The 15,671-nt window shown below is 52.5% G+C and overlaps 1 protein-coding gene across 3 annotated transcripts; it reads right to left on the bottom strand.

Moving 5' to 3' along the window:
* Window positions 1–77: 77 nt before the first annotated feature.
* CUNH19orf44 (chromosome unknown C19orf44 homolog) lies at window positions 78–15,634 on the bottom strand. Of its 3 annotated transcripts, XM_032412319.1 has the most exons (11): window positions 15,549–15,634; window positions 14,226–14,414; window positions 12,840–12,909; window positions 11,247–12,012; window positions 8,623–8,938; window positions 5,535–5,608; window positions 4,411–4,813; window positions 3,278–3,373; window positions 1,705–1,871; window positions 252–319; window positions 78–160 (listed from the first exon to the last, which is right to left on the bottom strand). In XM_032412319.1, the coding sequence occupies exons 3-11, from the start codon at window positions 12,884–12,886 to the stop codon at window positions 91–93; spliced, it is 2,007 nt and encodes a 668-aa protein (XP_032268210.1). In that variant the 5' UTR covers window positions 12,887–12,909; window positions 14,226–14,414; window positions 15,549–15,634; the 3' UTR covers window positions 78–90. The 3 variants fall into 3 exon arrangements, with proteins under 3 accessions (XP_032268210.1, XP_032268212.1, XP_032268211.1); XM_032412321.1 differs by lacking the exon at window positions 12,840–12,909; XM_032412320.1 differs by having other exon boundaries at window positions 85–319; window positions 12,743–12,909.
* Between the last annotated feature and the right edge of the window lie 37 nt (window positions 15,635–15,671).

Raw genomic sequence — 15,671 nt, 5'->3', positions numbered from 1 at the left:
GGGTCCAGCCCCCCCGGCCTGCGCGTCCTCTCAGGTCCGGTGCCGGGCAGCCCGGGGTGGGGGGGGGGGAGGCTGGGAGCGGTCGGCCCCTCAGCTGGGAAAGGCTGGAGCCGGGACTCCACTCAGGTGAGTCCTGGGTGCCACCTCCCACCACTGTCCCCTGGAAAAGAACGTGTGGGCGTCACAGCCGGCGTGCTGGCCCAGCGTGTTAGCTCGAGCCCACGGACCCCGCCTCACCTCCTGGTACTCACAGCTCCTTCTTCACCTCCTCCAGGGCGTCCTCCAGGGATAGCGGCGCGGGCCTGTGGTGCCTGATGTACTGTGGGGCAGAGGACAGAGATGTCACCACCGCTGCCGCGGTCTACTGAGTCTACTGAGGCCTGGGGCATTGGAGGCGGCACCTGTCCCCAGTGGCTCCTGGACAGGCGGACAGAAAAAGAGGCGGGATGCCATGTGACAGTGCTGTAGAAACGAGAGATGAGCCCAGAAGGCTCCCGGCAGAGCACCCTGCAAGGGGCGAGCCCTGACTGGGTCTGAGAGGGAAGAGCAGCCGTGGCTGGGGTGGGACCGGCGAGGGGCGCTGCCCGGGGGGCCCTCAGAGCCCACGGGGCCCTGGCGCCACTCCCAGGACGCGGGCCCAGTGCGGGCGTGAGGAGCCACGGTGGGCTGCAGGCAGGCGACGTGGGCAGACCGCTTCAGCTGCATCCCATCAACCAACGTGCAGAACCGAGCGAAGTGAAAGGACTGCAGGGGTGCAATCAACAGTCCAGAATGGGGGCAACCGTCGAACAAACAACCTGTTTCCTTGAACAAATAAACTACAAGGAGACATCAGAGAGATGGGGGGGGGGCAGTGCAGGGGAAACCTGAGGAGCATGGTTCTCAAAGTGGGCACCCCCGTGGTATGTGCGAGAACCGCCGCTCTGACCAGGAGGCCAAAAAGACCCCGGACAGTGTTGATGTATGGACTTTGTCTGGGTTCTGATGAAAAAACAACAAAATATACAACTTTCACGAGACAAGTGGAAATCTAACGCTGGATATCCAGCGATATTAGGAAAAGCTCGTTTGGCTTCAGGATTATCATGGTATCGTGACCATATTGTTCAAAAGTCCTTTGTTTTGAGAACTACGGACTGACGTAGATAAAAGGACAGAAATCCCCATGCAGAACAGCTCATATAGTATGATGCCATTTCTATAAAGAAATACACATTAGATAGAATGTTACACCTATTACATTGTAACATGTATTTGATAATACACAATAACACACAACACTGTAATTCTCTACATAATACAGTTCATGTTTTACACGGGGAAAATCCAAAGAACATCGAGTTGGTAATAATCATCTCTGAAGTTATGGAAGGCCTTATAAACTACCTCTCTCTGTAACAAAATTTTTATAAAATGAGCACAAATTTTTTATAATCAGACAAAAATTAAATTTGGGGAGAGAAAGGTGAGTGTAACATTCTCAGTGCTTCAGCTCCCAGGCCTGAGGAGAGAGGCCCCGCGGGGACAGAGCTTGGGAAGGGTCTGTGGAGGGACAGGACCCCCCCCCCCGCCTTTGCCCTGAGGTCAGAAGCACGCTCCCTCTGCTGCGACCACAGCGTCCCCGCTGCCCGGCCTGAGCCCCGTCCCCCTCCACGAGCGAGGCCCCTGCCCTCTCTCCCGGGAAGGGCGGTGTGCTGCGGTCACCTGTTTGGTTTCCTCCAGGGTGTGGTAGTGGAACGAGTCCCGGTCCAGGGACTGCAGCAGGGACCCGTGCAGGTGCCGGCTGGCCTCCACGAACTGCTGCGTCAGGCTCAGCTGCTGCTTCAGCATGTCGTTGAGCGCCAACACGGCCGGGCTGTAAGCTGTCAGGGCTGCACCGGCTCCGTGTCACCCGGCCGGCCCGCCCACCCGCCCGCCTCCCCACGGGTGCCCCCCAGAGCAGGGGGACAAGGTCCGCTGCTTGGGCCCCTGTGCTCGGCAGCGCCCGCGTGCGGCCACTGGGGATGCTTTCTGGAAGGTCCTGCCCTCTCCCAGAAGTACCAAAGGCCCCACTGGTCCCTCCCAGCCACCTCCACCCTGGAGTGAGCGAGCTGCTTTCTGAGGGCTGGCGTGGGACTCTCGGGAGCTGCTCGTGTGGGATGCTCAGTGCCCAGGCAGAAACCTGAGTCTTAACGTCCGACCGCAGGACGAAGTCTAGCCAATCGGCATCCCCAGCGGTACACCTGCCCCATGGGAACCTTCTTCATGCCACTGAACTGGACACTAAGGAATAGCTAAGGGGGTAAATCTTATGTGGGTTTTTTTTAAAGACTTTATTTATTTGATAGAGACAGAGAAAGCATGAGCAGAGAGAGGGAAAAGCAGGCTCCCCGCTGAGCAGGGACTTGATCCCAGGACCCTGGGATTTTGACCTGAGCCGAAGGCAGACGCTCAACCGTCTAAGCCACCCAGGCGCCCCATGTTGTGTTTTTAAACACAAAACTAAAATAATTAAAAATAAAACTAAAAATAAAAAAGTTTTCATTAAATTCAAAATATATTGAAAAATGGAAGTTGTGTAAGTGTTCGAAAGGATCACCGGAAGGCTGCGTAACAACACAGAACAAGCTCGGGGGTGATAGCTAAACGGGAGAGTTTTTTGAAAGGATATAAACAATCCCGTGGTTACAACCAGTGTGTTTTAGTATCTTCATCTTTAAAAAAACTGAAAAGGGCAAAAACATAAGAGGTACTAGCTGGACCCTTGTCTGTGTCCCTCAAGTGGTCAGTGGCCCTGTGAGGACCTGACGCAGCCTGGGCTCCCGATGGCAGCTGCCGGGGCCTCCCCCACCGCGGGCCGGGCCGCCCGGGACCCTGGCACTCCCCGGACTCGGCAAGGCACCAAGGCCCGTGGCTGCCGGGCTGGCTGCCTCTCAGTACTGGCTCAGTGTCTTCGGGGGAAAAACTACTATGGATTCTGGACACAAAGGCACGGGGGCGGGGAGGGGGGGGTGCGGAACACACAGGAATAGCCCCGCTGGGGTGGAGGGCTCAGAGTTGTGTTACTCACAACTCCCCTGTTTTATCTGACACGGGTGTCCTTTGGCAAGACAGACCGAAGGTTCTCGGACACTCAGTCTGTCGTCCGGGATCCTAGGAACCGTGGCAGTTGCCTGTGGCTGCGACAATCTCACCAACAGAGCCCCCCGCACCCGGCACTAACGCGGGGCCCCGCCCCTCCCCGGGTGGCCGTGAATCTGCGCCTTCACCGCCAGGACCCACTGAGCTGGGCTGTTACCTTCTATCGAGTCCGCGCTGACGACGTGACTGGCAATGGGCACGGGATCCACGTAGGCACCTCCCAGGGCGGGCCCGATGGCCGCCACGCCGGCCCCTGTCCCAGCGACAGAGGGGGAGGGGATGAGTGGGCAGGACGCCTTTCATCAGCGGACGGGACATGAAACAGGCTACACGAATCTCATCTTTTCTCTTCTGAAGGACAGCCACCCTTCTGGCTTTGTTAACCTCTTCCCCTTTTACAATTTCCCCAAGCCTGCCTCCATCTTTCTGCTGGCTTCTCCTGGTACAAGTCAGCTGAGCTGGCCCAAGCGGTCGCCGCGGTCACACCGGCTGGTCACGGCGGCATCGGGCCCTCCCCACCTCGGCCTTCCATCTACGGGCCACGAGCAGGCTTCGGGATGTGCCCTGGACTCTAAGAAGCCGGTTTATTTAGGCTGTGTTTTCCTCTCCTTTCAGTGTCAGGCCTAGTCTAGGAAAACGGCATCAGCTATGTTTTATGAAAGTTCCCTTGAAATTTCAAAAAAATACAGAAATGCACACATTTGCCCGCGTTGGACAGCTGGCTACGTGGCCAGGCAGCACGAGGCTGCGGAGAGGAACGCGGAGCTTTCCGACTCACAGAACCGGGCTCCCAGTGCCTTGAACGCCTTCTAGCACTTGGCACATCTGCCCGACTTTCCTCCCCGAGAAGCAAGAGAATGGTCATGCCCCGCCCTGGTGTGCAGCCCAGGCTGATTTACGGCTAGGCCCCCCCAAATCAAAATGCACACCGCAGGTGAGAGATACAGCCCCTCGCGCAGCCCAGGAACAAGCTCTGGGGACACTGTGGGTGTCCACCTAGATGAGAAAAGAGAGCGGGGGAAGGTTTAAAAGAAAGGGACCTTTCTGTTCAGATGGGCCAAGACTGAAGCTGGGGCCAAGAGAAACGTCTGGAAGGTCATACCAGGCGTGAAGAGAAATGTTGGCCTGGGGCTGATCCTCGGAAGAGGAAACGTGCCCCGCGGGCCCCCGAGCTGCCTAACGATGATGACCCGAACCTCCAGACCCTGCAGCTCTTGGTCGTGCTTCCAAGGATGCCCGCGGCATGCCCCGCGAGAGCCTGCGCCTCCCTCGGGGGGCCCCCCTGCTTACCCTCTGCCCACTGGTAGGTGAAGGCGGGCTCGAGGGTCTGCACGGCCGTCTCCTTCATGAGGACTCTCGTAACGTCCCTGCCCCGCTTCTTCCAAGGCTTGAGTGTTGGCAGGGGAAGGTCTGGCTGCAGGCTTGCAGAGGATTCTGACAAAGTGTCCGGAGTCCTGTCGGGAGACTCCTCAGAATGGGCCCTCGACTCGGATGCTGTTTCAAAATCTTCCGAGTAAGCTGAGCTCACCGCGCTCGCCGTGGGCTCTCGAGACTTCGGCCTCGGGCTGGAAGCACCCTCAGGCCCAGCAGAGGAGACCGACGGCTCACTCAGGCACTCTGAGACCTCGCTTCCAGTGGGGGGACCTCCAGCCTGGGGGCTTTGGCTGGATGCCTTTTCCTGCTGGCCTTCTTTCTAAAACAAAGAATGACAGAGGTAACTGGCAAGTGGTTTTGCCCGATCAGCATGCTCAAAATACCACTGCGTTGGAATGGGTCCCCAGGGAGCCCAGCAGGTGAGGGTCCGCACTGGTCCTTCGGCGGCTTGGGGCGGGCCCCGGACTGTGAGCGGAACTCAGGAGACGCTTCAGCCTCACGGGGCTGCCCCGTTTGAACACCGATGGCATCAGCCTGTGTCGGTGGCATGTGGACGAACTCTGCTGAAGTGTCATCATTCTGTATCATGACAACGTGCGTTCGGGAGCGAGGTTACTAATGTGGCAAGAATCACAACGGGGCACTGGGCTGAGCACAGGTCAGGGCGGTGTTGTTTCGGGGCGGTTTAAGTGGGACCTGCTTCAATCATCTGCTACATTAAGTAGCTGTCTCCTGTTATCACCCAAATCAGGATCTCTCACCTGGGGCACTCCTGACATTTGAAACTCAAACACTTCTTCGCAGTGGGGCCATCCTGTGCTGCGTGGGACCCTGAGCAGTGTCCCTGGCCGCCACCGCGCCCCCACCCCCGGCCCCAGCACCCAATGCCAGCAGCGCCCTCCACCCCAGTCATGACCAAAAACGTCTCCAGACATGCCAAGTGGCCCCTGGGGGTTAAGAACCACGGGCCTCATTGAAGCACCACCATGGCAAGCCTCTCCACATGACCGACAATGAAAAGTGAAGTTGGCTATACTTACTTTCTGTTCCAAGTCTGAGTTCTCGCTGACAGCTGGAGCCAGATCATCAAGGGACAAAAGATTGATTCGAAAATCTGTAATCAAAAATGCAACATGGCAACATTGACTCATTTATTTCCTCCACAGTGTTTACCAGAAACGTGCAGTCTCTGTCCTTCATAAGCCGGCACAAGGATTGACACACTTTTTCTCTACATAGTAAATATTTTCCACTTTGTATCCTAGCCTGTATCACAATTACCCAGCTTTGTCCTTACGGTGCAAAGAGCCACCACAGACCATGTGTAAAACAAACGGACGCGGCTGTGTTCCACTAAAACTTTATTTATAAAAACAGACCCTGGGCCAGATGAGTCGATGATGGCAACGCAGGGAAGGATGCGTGGTGTGAAGTGTGCTCAAGGTACGGGGGTGGGGATGGGGGACAACTCAGGCAGACACAAGACTAGACCCGAAGTGTCCTAAGTTCCCATTTAAAGCAAGTTAAGGGCACAGGAACCTGAAGTGAACCAGCACCGGGCACGCCAAACGGCCCAACGCCAGAGCCCGCTCACGTGGGTGCTGGAGACTCGGGAGCAGAGTCCTCTGCGGGGTTCTGGTATTCCAGACAGCTCTCTCTGGACCTGACAAACGAGCCCGCGCCTCCAGGCGGACGGCCGGTGAACATCAGCCAATGTTGGCAGGAACTCGATTATGTGGTTCAGTTCAGGCCCTGAAGCACGGGAGGGGGGCGGGGTGTGGTGAGAGAGAGGGGGAGAGAGGGAGAGGGAGAGAGTGCCCGGCAGCGGGCACGGGAGGGAGCAGGGCCCTCTGGGCAGCAGGGACAGAGCTGGAGGTGAGAGGGGTCTGCCCCTCAACACCTGATGGTCCTAAGCCCCAGAGTGATTCCCCCTCATCACTGCAGTCCTGGGGGCTCGCCCCTCCTCCGAGCCCTCTTACTCTGACGGTCACCACAGTTCACATGGCGGGGAGGTCCAAAGACACAACCCTGGAAAAGCCTCTGAACTAAAAGGCTTCCCAGCCGGCCCAGAGCAAAGGCACTAGGGTGATTCTGGACTTGAGGGCTTTGGAACAGCGTTGGCAGTGGTTGAGGAACAATGTCATTGTCACGTCGGCCAACCTTCCTGCGGAGGACCAGCCGAGGCACTTCACAGGCATGATCTCACTGGCATGGCTCTGCCCCCACTTTGCAGATGAGGAAACTGAGGCACAGAGAGCCCCAGACTGCACAGCCAGTAAGAGGTGAGGCCAGGACGTCCACCCCAGCTACGTCAGACCCTAAACTCAGAACGTATTCACCACTCCCAGCTTGCCTCCCTCTCTGAGGCTACATCTGGACAAGGGAGGGCAGGGGCTGGCCACCAGCAGAGGCCCCTCCAGGCCGGCAGTGAGGACAGAGGGCAGAAGGGCAGGGACCTGGGTCTGTCGCTGCCCCGCCAGCCTACGCCCACCTTCCCATCCACATGAGGGAGGTGACATGGAGCCAGGGAGGGCAAGGACACCCACTTACCAGCCCCTTGGGCCCAAGGATCAGAACCACGATTAGCGAGGTGCCACGTGGCATCCAGCAGATGGCAGCCACTGAGGGGGCCCAAAGGGGCTTCTCACACCGGCAGCCTCGGGCCGGGCCCCCTGCATTCTCCGGCCCTAACGAGGGCACCTTTGTTGACAACACTCCCCCCTTCCTCAGCAGATCTGCTGCTGCCCCTACTGGGGTGTTCACACCCAGGTTAGTCTGTGATGGGGCTCAGGACACACCACCCCGACACTCGGCACCTTGGCATACTGAATATTTCAGGCTGAAGGAACTTGAGCAAGGGCAGGTGCTGCAGGAGGCAGCCACCCTTCTCCCCTGAAGCAGCTCATAAGACCCTCGAGGGAGAAGTGCCCTCCCTCTCCCTGCAGGAAAGGAGCCTCCTCTTTCCAAGGTGGAGGGACACCAAGAGGAACCCCAGCAGGCCTCACTGAGTGCGCCCCTTCACTACCCTTAGCTCACTGCCTTTTGTCCCATCACGTTGTCCCATGACTGTCCACTCCTCATCAGGCCTAACATAAAAATGCTCACACACAACTGTTTCTTCGGGTCTTCACTTCCTTATGAAGGCTCCTGTGTCACATAAAACTAATATTGGGTATTTATTTAACATTTATTTAACATGCTTTTCTTCTGTGAATCTGGCTTTTGATGCAGGGCCCCCCCCCGGGACCGTGGAAAAGCGCTTTTCCCTCCCCTCCTGCTGAGTCCCGAGTTCCAGGTCCCCCGGCACGCAGGGGCCACGGCGCTCGTCGGCCTGTTTGCCATCATCCTCCTGCCAACACAACACTTGGTGCCTCCCGGTGCCCGCTGGGCCTTCAGGACACAGTTCTACTTGGATCTCATGATGAAGTACCCCAGACGGAAGACGGAAGAGTTGGCTGCACATCTTTTTCCTTTCTTTTTTAAATACGTGTAATATTAAGATAAAAATAATGTTGGAGTGCCTGGGTGGCGCAGGTGGTTAAGCGTCCGGCTCTTGGTTTCAGCTCAGATCATGATCCCAGGGTTGTGGGATGGAGCCCCGTTTCGGGCTCTGTGCTCAACGGGGAGTTGGCTTGGGGTTCTCTCTCTCTCCCTCTGACCCACCCCCTGCTCATGCTCTCTCTCTCTCTTTCTCTCTCTCAAATAAATAAAATCTTTTTAAAAAAAGATAAAAACAATGTCGAATAATGTTGAAATAATAGAAATGTCTAAGCGTGACTGGTTAGAGATTTACTTCCTTTTCCGAATTTAAAAAAGAAAGGAGGCAAATTTCTCTTTCACCAAAAGGAACACTGAATCGCCCTTCTGCTGTACGTGGCTCTAGGATTTTGTTTTTGGGTTATTGCTCTGTCACTGGTCAGGGTTACTGGATGAAGACATTAGAGATAGAACAAAAATCTGACTTGGCCCCTCCACCAAGAAAGAAGGTCAGGAAGCAGAGGGTGTAGCGTGAACCACGCACTTCCCATGGCAATACCCAGTGACCGCCCCCCCCGCCCCGCCACGGACCCTCCAGGTGGTCTCGCCCTTCCTGCCCAGGGTGATAGCTGGGCATAGGGCGTAGGTTACCGTTCAGGCTGTCATCAGCAGCTTCTGAGAGCGACTCATCACGAGGCCCAGCCTCACTCCTTCCCGGGGAGGAGAACTTGTCATGCCGCACCATCGAGGCTGACTTTGGAGAGGGGCCAGGGATGGAAAGCGATGCCGTGTGGACAGCTGTGTCCCCTGAAGTGTGAGTCTGTGAGGAGTGAGCTCTCGAGCACACACTGCGAAGGGCCCCATCTGCGGACTGTGAGGCTGGCAGAGGTGGTGTCCAAAATGACTTTGGGCTGGAAAGTTCCTCACTGGGTAGCGAAAGGATTCTTGGCTGCGTTGGGATCTGATCCTACTTTGGCGGAAATAAATGAAATTAATTACCAAACAGGTGACAATGAAGTCCTTACCACTGAACAATGTGGCCGGAGTGGGGCATGAGGCCAAGGATCAGCAACCAAATAGTTCTCTTTCTGTGCCTCTTTCTCTCCCTCTCCCCTCATTTCTAGGAGTCAAGCTACAACATTTAAACAAGATAATACTGGGACCAGAAATATTCCACAAGTAATCAGAAATATCACTTGGTTTTCAAATAAATTTTGTTAATTACACCTTTTCTAAATTAAGGCCCCTGAGGGGCACCTGGGTGGCTTAGTCAGTTAAGCATCTGCCTTGGGATCAGGTCATGATCTCAGGGTCATGGGATCGAGTCCCACATCGGGCTCTGTGCGCAGTTCAGAGTCTGCTTAAGGATTCTCTCCCTTGCCCTCTGCCCCTCCCCCAACTCATGCTCTGTTTCTCCCTCTCTCTCAAATAAATAAATAAAATCGTTTAAAAAATAAATAAAATTAATTAATTAAGTCCCCTGAGTATATGGTCTATGATAGCCTGGACCTTCAACAGAACCAAAATGTATATACAGATATTTTTTCCCCTTAAAATGCAGCCTTTCCATCATTTTACACCCATGAAGATGGCTCTAGTCACCAGTTTTAGCTCTGATCACAAGTGCTGGTGACAATGTGGAGAAATTGGAACCCTCATGCACTGCCGCCAGGAATGCAAATGGCCCAGCTGCTGTGGAACATAGCTTGGCATTGCTTCAGTACGTTACACATGGAATTACTAGAGGGCCCAGTCATTCCGCTCGTAGGGACAGACCCAAAAGAACTGAAAACAGGGACTCAAACAGGTATGTGTATACAAATGTTCATAATAGCAGTATTCACAAATAGCCAAAAGGTGGAAAAGACCCAATATGCCCGACAATGGATGGTGGAGAGATAAGACGTAGTATATTCACACAATTGAGTCTCACTCAGCCGTAAAAAGGAATTAAGCTCTGACACATGCTACAATGTGGATGAACCTCGAAAACATTACGCTGAGTAAAAGCAGCCAGTCACAGAAGGTCACATACTGGATGATTCCATGTATATGAAACATCCCCACCAGGCAAATCCACAGAGACAGAAAGCCGATTAGAAGTTGCCAGGGGCTGGGGGAGGGGAAAACGAGGAGTGATTATTTAACAGGTACAGGGTCACCTTTGGGGCTGACGAAAATGTTCTGGAACCAGACAGAGGTGGTGGTTGCACATCATGAATGGACTAAATGGTGCTGAACTGTTCATCTTACAAATGTTACTTTTCGGTTATGTGAATTTCATCTCAATTGAAAAAAAAATGCAAGTGCAGCTCCGCCACGTTTCCCGTGTGGGGCCCCTGACGAGCACGTGTGGATCGGCACTGGCGAGCAGCCACACCAAGCGCTGACCCGAGGTGCACACACTTCCTCCAGGTGTTATAAACTGCCTAATGCGTCCCAAATCCTGTCACCCACAGAGCAGGCCCCAAAACAGGCATCCGAGACTGGCTGGAGCCCAACCGTTCCTTGTCAAACCCCTTCCTTAGTAGCCCGCGGGAGACGGCTGCTGTCAAGTCTCTAGCGCCGTGACCTGAAGAGCAGACGCAAGGCTTCGGTAAGAATAAGTATATGCGGGGCACCTGGGTGGCTCAGTCGCTAAGCGTCAAACTCTTGATTTCAGCTCAGGTCATGATCTCAGCTTCCTGAGATCGAGCCCCACGTCGGGCTCCACGTTGGGCATGGAGCCTGCTTAAGATTCTCTCTCTCTCCCTTTGCCCCTCCACCTGCTTGTGATCTCTCTCTCTAAAATAAATAAAATCATGGGGCGCCTGGGTGGCTCAGTCATTAAGCGTCTGCCTTCGGCTCAGGTCATGATTCCAGGTCCTGGGATCGAGCCCCGCATCGGGCTCCCTGCTCGGCGGGAGGCCTGCTTCTCCCTCTCCCACTCCCACTGCTTGTGTTCCCTCTCTCACTGTCTCTCTCTGTCAAATAAATAAATAAAATCTTTAAAAAAATAAATAAATAAAAATAAAATAAAATAAATAAAATCTTAAAAAAAAAAGAATAAGTACACATGGGGCGCCTGGGTAGCTCAGTTGGTTGAGCATCCAACTCTTGATTTCAGCTCAGGTCATGATTCAGGGTCGTGAGATCCAGCCCTGCGTCGGGCTCTGCACTCAGAAGGGAGTCTGCTTGAAGATTTTCCCTCCCTCTCCCTCTGCCCCTCCCCCCTCAAATAAATAAATAAATCTAAATAAATAAATAAATAAATAAGAAGTACACGCAAACCTTACCGAGAACAGTTTTGTCTGTTCTTTCTCACTGACTTTGGGGCTGCCGAAACACTGATTCGTGTGTGTTTCTTTTTCTCTAGAAGATTCTAGCAAGCTTCCCAGCAACTCTTTCATTTCCTCCTCATCGCTGTCTGGAGAATCTAGTTTTCTAGTAGGTTTTTTCTCTTTGGGTGTTTGAAAATTCCTCTCTTTTCCAAAATGTGCTTCAGGGAAAGTATTTTCAACGGGTGGTTCTCTCCTCTTTAGAAACCTACTGACCTTCCCATTCTGCACGTTGCTGTCGGCCATGGAGACTTCACGGGCTTGTTTCTGGGAGGTTTTATCCAGGCTGTGTGAAGGAAGTTTGACTGTACTCCTGGGGAGGACTGTGTCTGTGCTCTTTGGAAGACTGTCCTCAGAGGTCTTTAGGTCAGATTCCATGTCAGACAAATCCATCTTCACCTTCCGATTCATGATCTTGGTTTCTATCTGAGCCAGCTTTGTGAGCGCGGCGCTGGCCCTGAGCTTCGAGGCAATGGTCGGGGGTCTCCCTGAGGAGAGCTTGTGCCCACCCTCCACAACAGCCTTTTCTTTCAGAAGTGAGTGTTCTACACCCATGGTTTGGTTTCCTTTTAGAAATCTGCTATGAGCGGGTGCTTTTTTGGTAAGACTTCTACTGATTTTCAAGTTTCTGATTTCTTCCATTTTTGAATCTTCTAAGGAAATATCACTAAAATCACCAAAAATATTGCGCACGGGATGGCCGGTTCTTCTTATGGAAGCCATTCTAGGGAGTAAAGAAAGGAAAACGTAGAGTAAGAATACCTGACGTTAAGGGCGCCTAGGTGGCTCAGTCGTTAAGCAGCTGCCTTCGGCTCAGGTCATGATCCCAGGGTCCTGGGATCGAGCTCCGCATTGGGCTCCCTGCTTGGTGAGCCTGCTTCTCCCTCTCCCTCTGCCTGCTGCTCCCTCTGCTTGTGTTTTCTCTCTCTGTCAAATAAATAAATAAAAATCCTAAAAAAAAAAAAAATCTGACGTTCATATTGTGCCTTCAAATCCCTCAATGCCTCCCGTATGAGAGCTCAGATCCTCCCTTGCAGTCTGGCTAGAGCCTTCCCTTCAAGCCCCACAATGACAATGAAAACGTCAACACCCAGTAGCACCGAGTGAATTACCGTTCTATGCCAGGTCTTCAATGAGACGTGCTGAACGTTAAACAGAAAAGCCAGTGCTTCTCAGGCTCCAGTGCTGTGCCTGGCACTCTGCTCAGAGCTGTATTATCTCATTTAATCCTCATGCAACCGTGATACCCCTTTTAGAGGAGGCCAAGAAAAATAAAAGCCCCCGAAGTTTAGGTCACCGGTCAAGGTCGCCAGTCGAGGTCACCTGGCTGGTGAGCAGCAGAGCCAGATTCAAAGCTCAGGTCTGATTCCAAAGTTCCCCTTCTTCCCCACCATGCTTCGCTGCCTGGCCAGTTACACCACCACTCACTCCCCAAATCAGGGCTCCTCCTTTACCCAAGTGTCCTTTCAGGGTGAAAACCACTGCTCTGGAAAGACAGAGGGGCTACGGACACAGCACCCCCCACCAAGGTCAGCTGCATGGTGCACGCACATGCTGGTGTACGTTCTTTGGGGGAGAGAGGTCAGTGCTTTCATCATAGTCTCAGAGTTCCCACGTGTCCCTAAAAGAATAAAAATGACCCATTACAAGATTTCCAAAGGTTTCGAAAAAGTTTAAAATCTTAAAAAGATGGAAAAATATCGTCTGAGTGGGTGTGTTTGCTGCAGCCCCTTGAGTAAGGAACACGCCAACAGCAACGCAAATGGGAGATGCAGAGACCCCGTGACCTGGCAATTCCACGTCTGGGAATTTACCTACAGTTACACCCAGAAACGCACACAGAGATGCATGTTCAAGGAATGTCACAGCAGTATTGTTTGTACTCGTCAAAAACCTGAACCCATCCATAGAGACCTGGTGCGATCCAGAAGAGCGCATGCAGATGAGGGAATACGATGCAGCCGCTAAAAGGAACAAGGGAGATCTGTGCATAATAACGTGGCCAGCATAATACTATGTGAGGCAGAAAAGACAAGATGCTCAACCATTGCTTGTTCCCATATTGTTTGAATGTTTTAGCAAGGCCATGCATTATTATTATTTTTTTTTAACTCACTGTGAGACCTAAAAAAGCCTTTTTTCCCATCCCTGTCCACTTGGAAAACGAGCTCACTGGGATTGCCAGATTAAATACAGGACACCCAGTGATTTGAATTTACGATAAATAGTAAATAATTTTTAAAATATGAGTATAACCCTAATTTTTTTTTAAGTAGGCTCCACACCCAGCACGGAGCCCAACACTCACAACTCTGAGACCAAGACACGAGCCGAGATCAAGAGTCAGATGCTTAACTGACCGAGCCACCCAGGCACCCCGACCCAGATTATTTTTATACTAAAAAGTAGTATGTTCCAAGCACCTTCAGACTAAAAATTTATTTATTGGTTATCTGGAGTTCAAATTCAACTGGTTGTCCCGTATTTTTATTTGTTAAATCTGGCAAGCCTATGTCTTCTGCGCCTTCCAAACCTGAACTCAAATGTTTTGTGCAAGGAAAAGTATTTAACCCAGCCCTAAGATTCTGTATAAGACTGAATTATTTTTCTTTTACTCTCTGTTTCTCTGCCTGGTGTGCTGGCCTGCTTGTCCCCATTGTAACCACCGGGGCACTAAGGCCTGAGCTGGGTACTAACAGTACTAACTAACTTAGCACAGGCCTGACCATAGGGGTCAGTGAATACAAAACCACCCGCAACAGAAACAGTGCAGAATTCCTAGCCTGTGTGACACTGGGCAAGTTACTTAACCACTCTGTGCTTCAGCTTGCTCATCCTAAAAAGGTGGTTATAACTATGACCCTCACAGGATTCCTACGGTCATTGTAGGGCAGGAATAAATAGTAAGATTTAGATAGTAATGTTTGGAATACGTACTTTTAACTGGCTTTTAGCTGGAAGGACGTGGTAAAGAGGAAGCGGAAGACACTCGCACATCGACAGCTACCTTTATTTTTTTGTAACTGAAGCTCAGGAGAGGACTCGGCCCCGGCCATTCTGTGGGTCAGAGGGAAAGCCTGACCACCAGGCCAGGTTTTCCAGCATCTAGTTCTTTTGCAAGTTTCCCTAGGTTTAAAAATAAATCAATAATGGTTAAAGAGGCAAATTTGGTGTCAAGTCCATTTTACCACAAGCTGATCTATTTTTAAAACACACAATTAAAAATAAACCAATGGACAAAAGATATGAACAGACATTGCACTGAAAAAAAAAAAAAGGTATGAATGGCCAGCAAACACATGAAAAGACGTTCAATGTCACTAGCCACTAGGCAAATGCAAATCGAAACCACCAGATCCCACTTCACAGCCACTAGAATGCCTACAATCAAAACTACAGATAACAAGTGTGGGTGAGGATGTGAAAAAACTGGAACCCTCATACACTGTCATGGGGGACTGTGAAATGGTACAGGGGCCAATTTGGAAAACAGTCTGGCAGTTCCCACGTAGCCCAAGAAGATTGAAATGTATGCAAACGTTCATAATAGTATTCGTAGTAGACAAGAAGTGGAAACAACCCAAAAGTCCATTAACTAATGAATGGATGAGAACTGACGTCCATCCATAAACGAAATACTGTCCAGCAATAAGAAAAGAACAAATACAGATACACACAACACGCATGCATCTCGGACACATCATGCTCAGGGAAAGTAACCGGATGTAAAAAAAAAAAAAAACACACTGTATGATCCCATTCATAAGGATCATCCAGAAAAGGCAAATCTGCACAGTCGCAAAGCACCTCAGTGGTTGCCCGGGGCTGGGAGTGGGAGCGAGGAGGGACTGCAAAGGGCCAGGAGGGATATCCTTGGGGCGACGGAGAAGTCCTAAAGCTGGATCGTGGTGATGGCCGCACCACTTGGTAAACTTATAAATAAAAGTAACTGAATTGTACACTTAACAGGGGTGAATTGTATGGTACGTAAACGAATCTTCAATCCAGTTGTTAAAAATAAGTAAAGCTAACTTTGAAAACACTGGCTCCCTTCAGACCATCGGGCTCTTCCCCACCGCCGGGAGCGACCCACTCCCGACCACGCTCCCAAGTGGGCCCCGACGGGGAAACAGGCGTGAGGCGCCGGGCCGCCCTCCCGCCGCCCCCCCAGCCCAGCTTCACAGAACGCTCCCCTTTCCCCGCAACTCCTCTCCCGAGTCCGGACGCCAAGCCCTCGGCAGCCCAGCCAACCCTGCCAACCTCCTCCCACGATGTCCATCCGCAGAGGCCGCCACCGCGATACGGCCAGCCACTCAGGCCAGATGGGACCGTTGCCCCCGGCAACAGCGCCAGGGCGGAAGAGACTACATATCCCGGCGCGCG

This window comes from Phoca vitulina, unplaced genomic scaffold (assembly GCF_004348235.1).
Source record: "Phoca vitulina isolate PV1807 unplaced genomic scaffold, GSC_HSeal_1.0 scaffold13, whole genome shotgun sequence".
In the NCBI taxonomy this organism is placed as follows: domain Eukaryota; kingdom Metazoa; phylum Chordata; class Mammalia; order Carnivora; family Phocidae; genus Phoca; species Phoca vitulina.
The sequence above is the reverse complement of the archived record's forward strand: the minus strand, read 5'-3'. Positions and strand labels throughout refer to the sequence as shown.

Excerpts from the sequence above, each read along its gene's own strand:
- CUNH19orf44 (XM_032412319.1), bottom strand. The coding sequence starts at position 12,886 with ATGATGAAAGCACTGACCTCTCTCCCCCAAAGAACGTACACCAGCAT. Across the intron at positions 3,374-4,410 it reads CACCTACCAGTGGGCAGAGG|GGGCCGGCGTGGCGGCCATC; the intron begins GTAAGCAGGGGG and ends TCGCTGGGACAG. Across the intron at positions 1,872-3,277 it reads CAGCGCGGACTCGATAGAAG|CCCTGACAGCTTACAGCCCG; the intron begins GTAACAGCCCAG and ends GAGCCGGTGCAG.